The sequence below is a fragment of the Phytophthora parasitica genome (genome assembly GCF_000247585.1).
Source record: "Phytophthora parasitica INRA-310 unplaced genomic scaffold supercont2.30, whole genome shotgun sequence".
Taxonomy (NCBI): Eukaryota; Oomycota; class Peronosporomycetes; order Peronosporales; family Peronosporaceae; genus Phytophthora; species Phytophthora nicotianae.
This window is the reverse complement of record NW_008649016.1, coordinates 730,233-730,917: the sequence shown is the minus strand read 5'-3', so window position 1 is coordinate 730,917 and position 685 is coordinate 730,233. Positions and strand designations below refer to the sequence as shown.

The 685-nt window shown below is 53.7% G+C and overlaps 1 protein-coding gene across 1 annotated transcript; it reads right to left on the bottom strand.

Annotated features, from left to right (window-relative positions):
* Positions 1-367: 367 nt before the first annotated feature.
* Positions 368-679, bottom strand: PPTG_23138 (hypothetical protein; the record flags this gene model as incomplete). Its single annotated transcript, XM_008908624.1, has 1 exon — positions 368-679. One exon carries the CDS (start codon positions 677-679, stop codon positions 368-370), a length of 312 nt encoding a protein of 103 aa, XP_008906872.1.
* Between the last annotated feature and the right edge of the window lie 6 nt (positions 680-685).

The following is a 685-nucleotide window of genomic DNA, read 5'->3' as shown; positions in this document are numbered from 1 at the left end:
TCTTGGGTATACTGGGGCACGTACCCCGGTACATATATCTGGTGATTACACAAATTCATGAAAGGTCACTACAAATATCTAGTGATATTAGAGAATCGTGGTTGAGCGCAAGCAGAGGGTCCTACCGCCTTGTAGGGGCACGAGATTCAGAATGGCTTGCGGAATGTCTCCACTTCGAACTGTGGATGTACTGCCGTCGGTTACACGCTGCAACGGGTGGACTGTGTTGGTCACTGTACCGACGTGGTCTTTAGTGTGGTCGATCGGCATAGGGGATCGCGCGGACACGGTTGCAGACGGGCGACGTGAGTCCTGCATAAGCTGCTCCATCTTCCGCGCCGTGATCAGTTGCGTGAGACGCTGTAGATCAGTCCACCTTGTCTTTGACGTTTATGCGAGACGTTTCACCGGTCGACGCGTCTCGATGCGCGCACGTGCGGTATTCCTCTAGGATGCTATTAAGCCAATAGACCAAATACGTAAGGTCGTCAGCGTTCCAAAGTGAGATTCCGATCATTTGGCGCACAAAATTGTGCATGACTTGGAGGAGGTCGATACCGTCGGGCGCGCAGAATGCCGCGTAGTAAGTGCGGAGGCCATCCAGGGCCGACAAAATATCGTCGACGCTACCCGCGGTTTGAGCATCCGGAAGCGGCACACTTGCCGAGAGGTCCTGCATATTGAC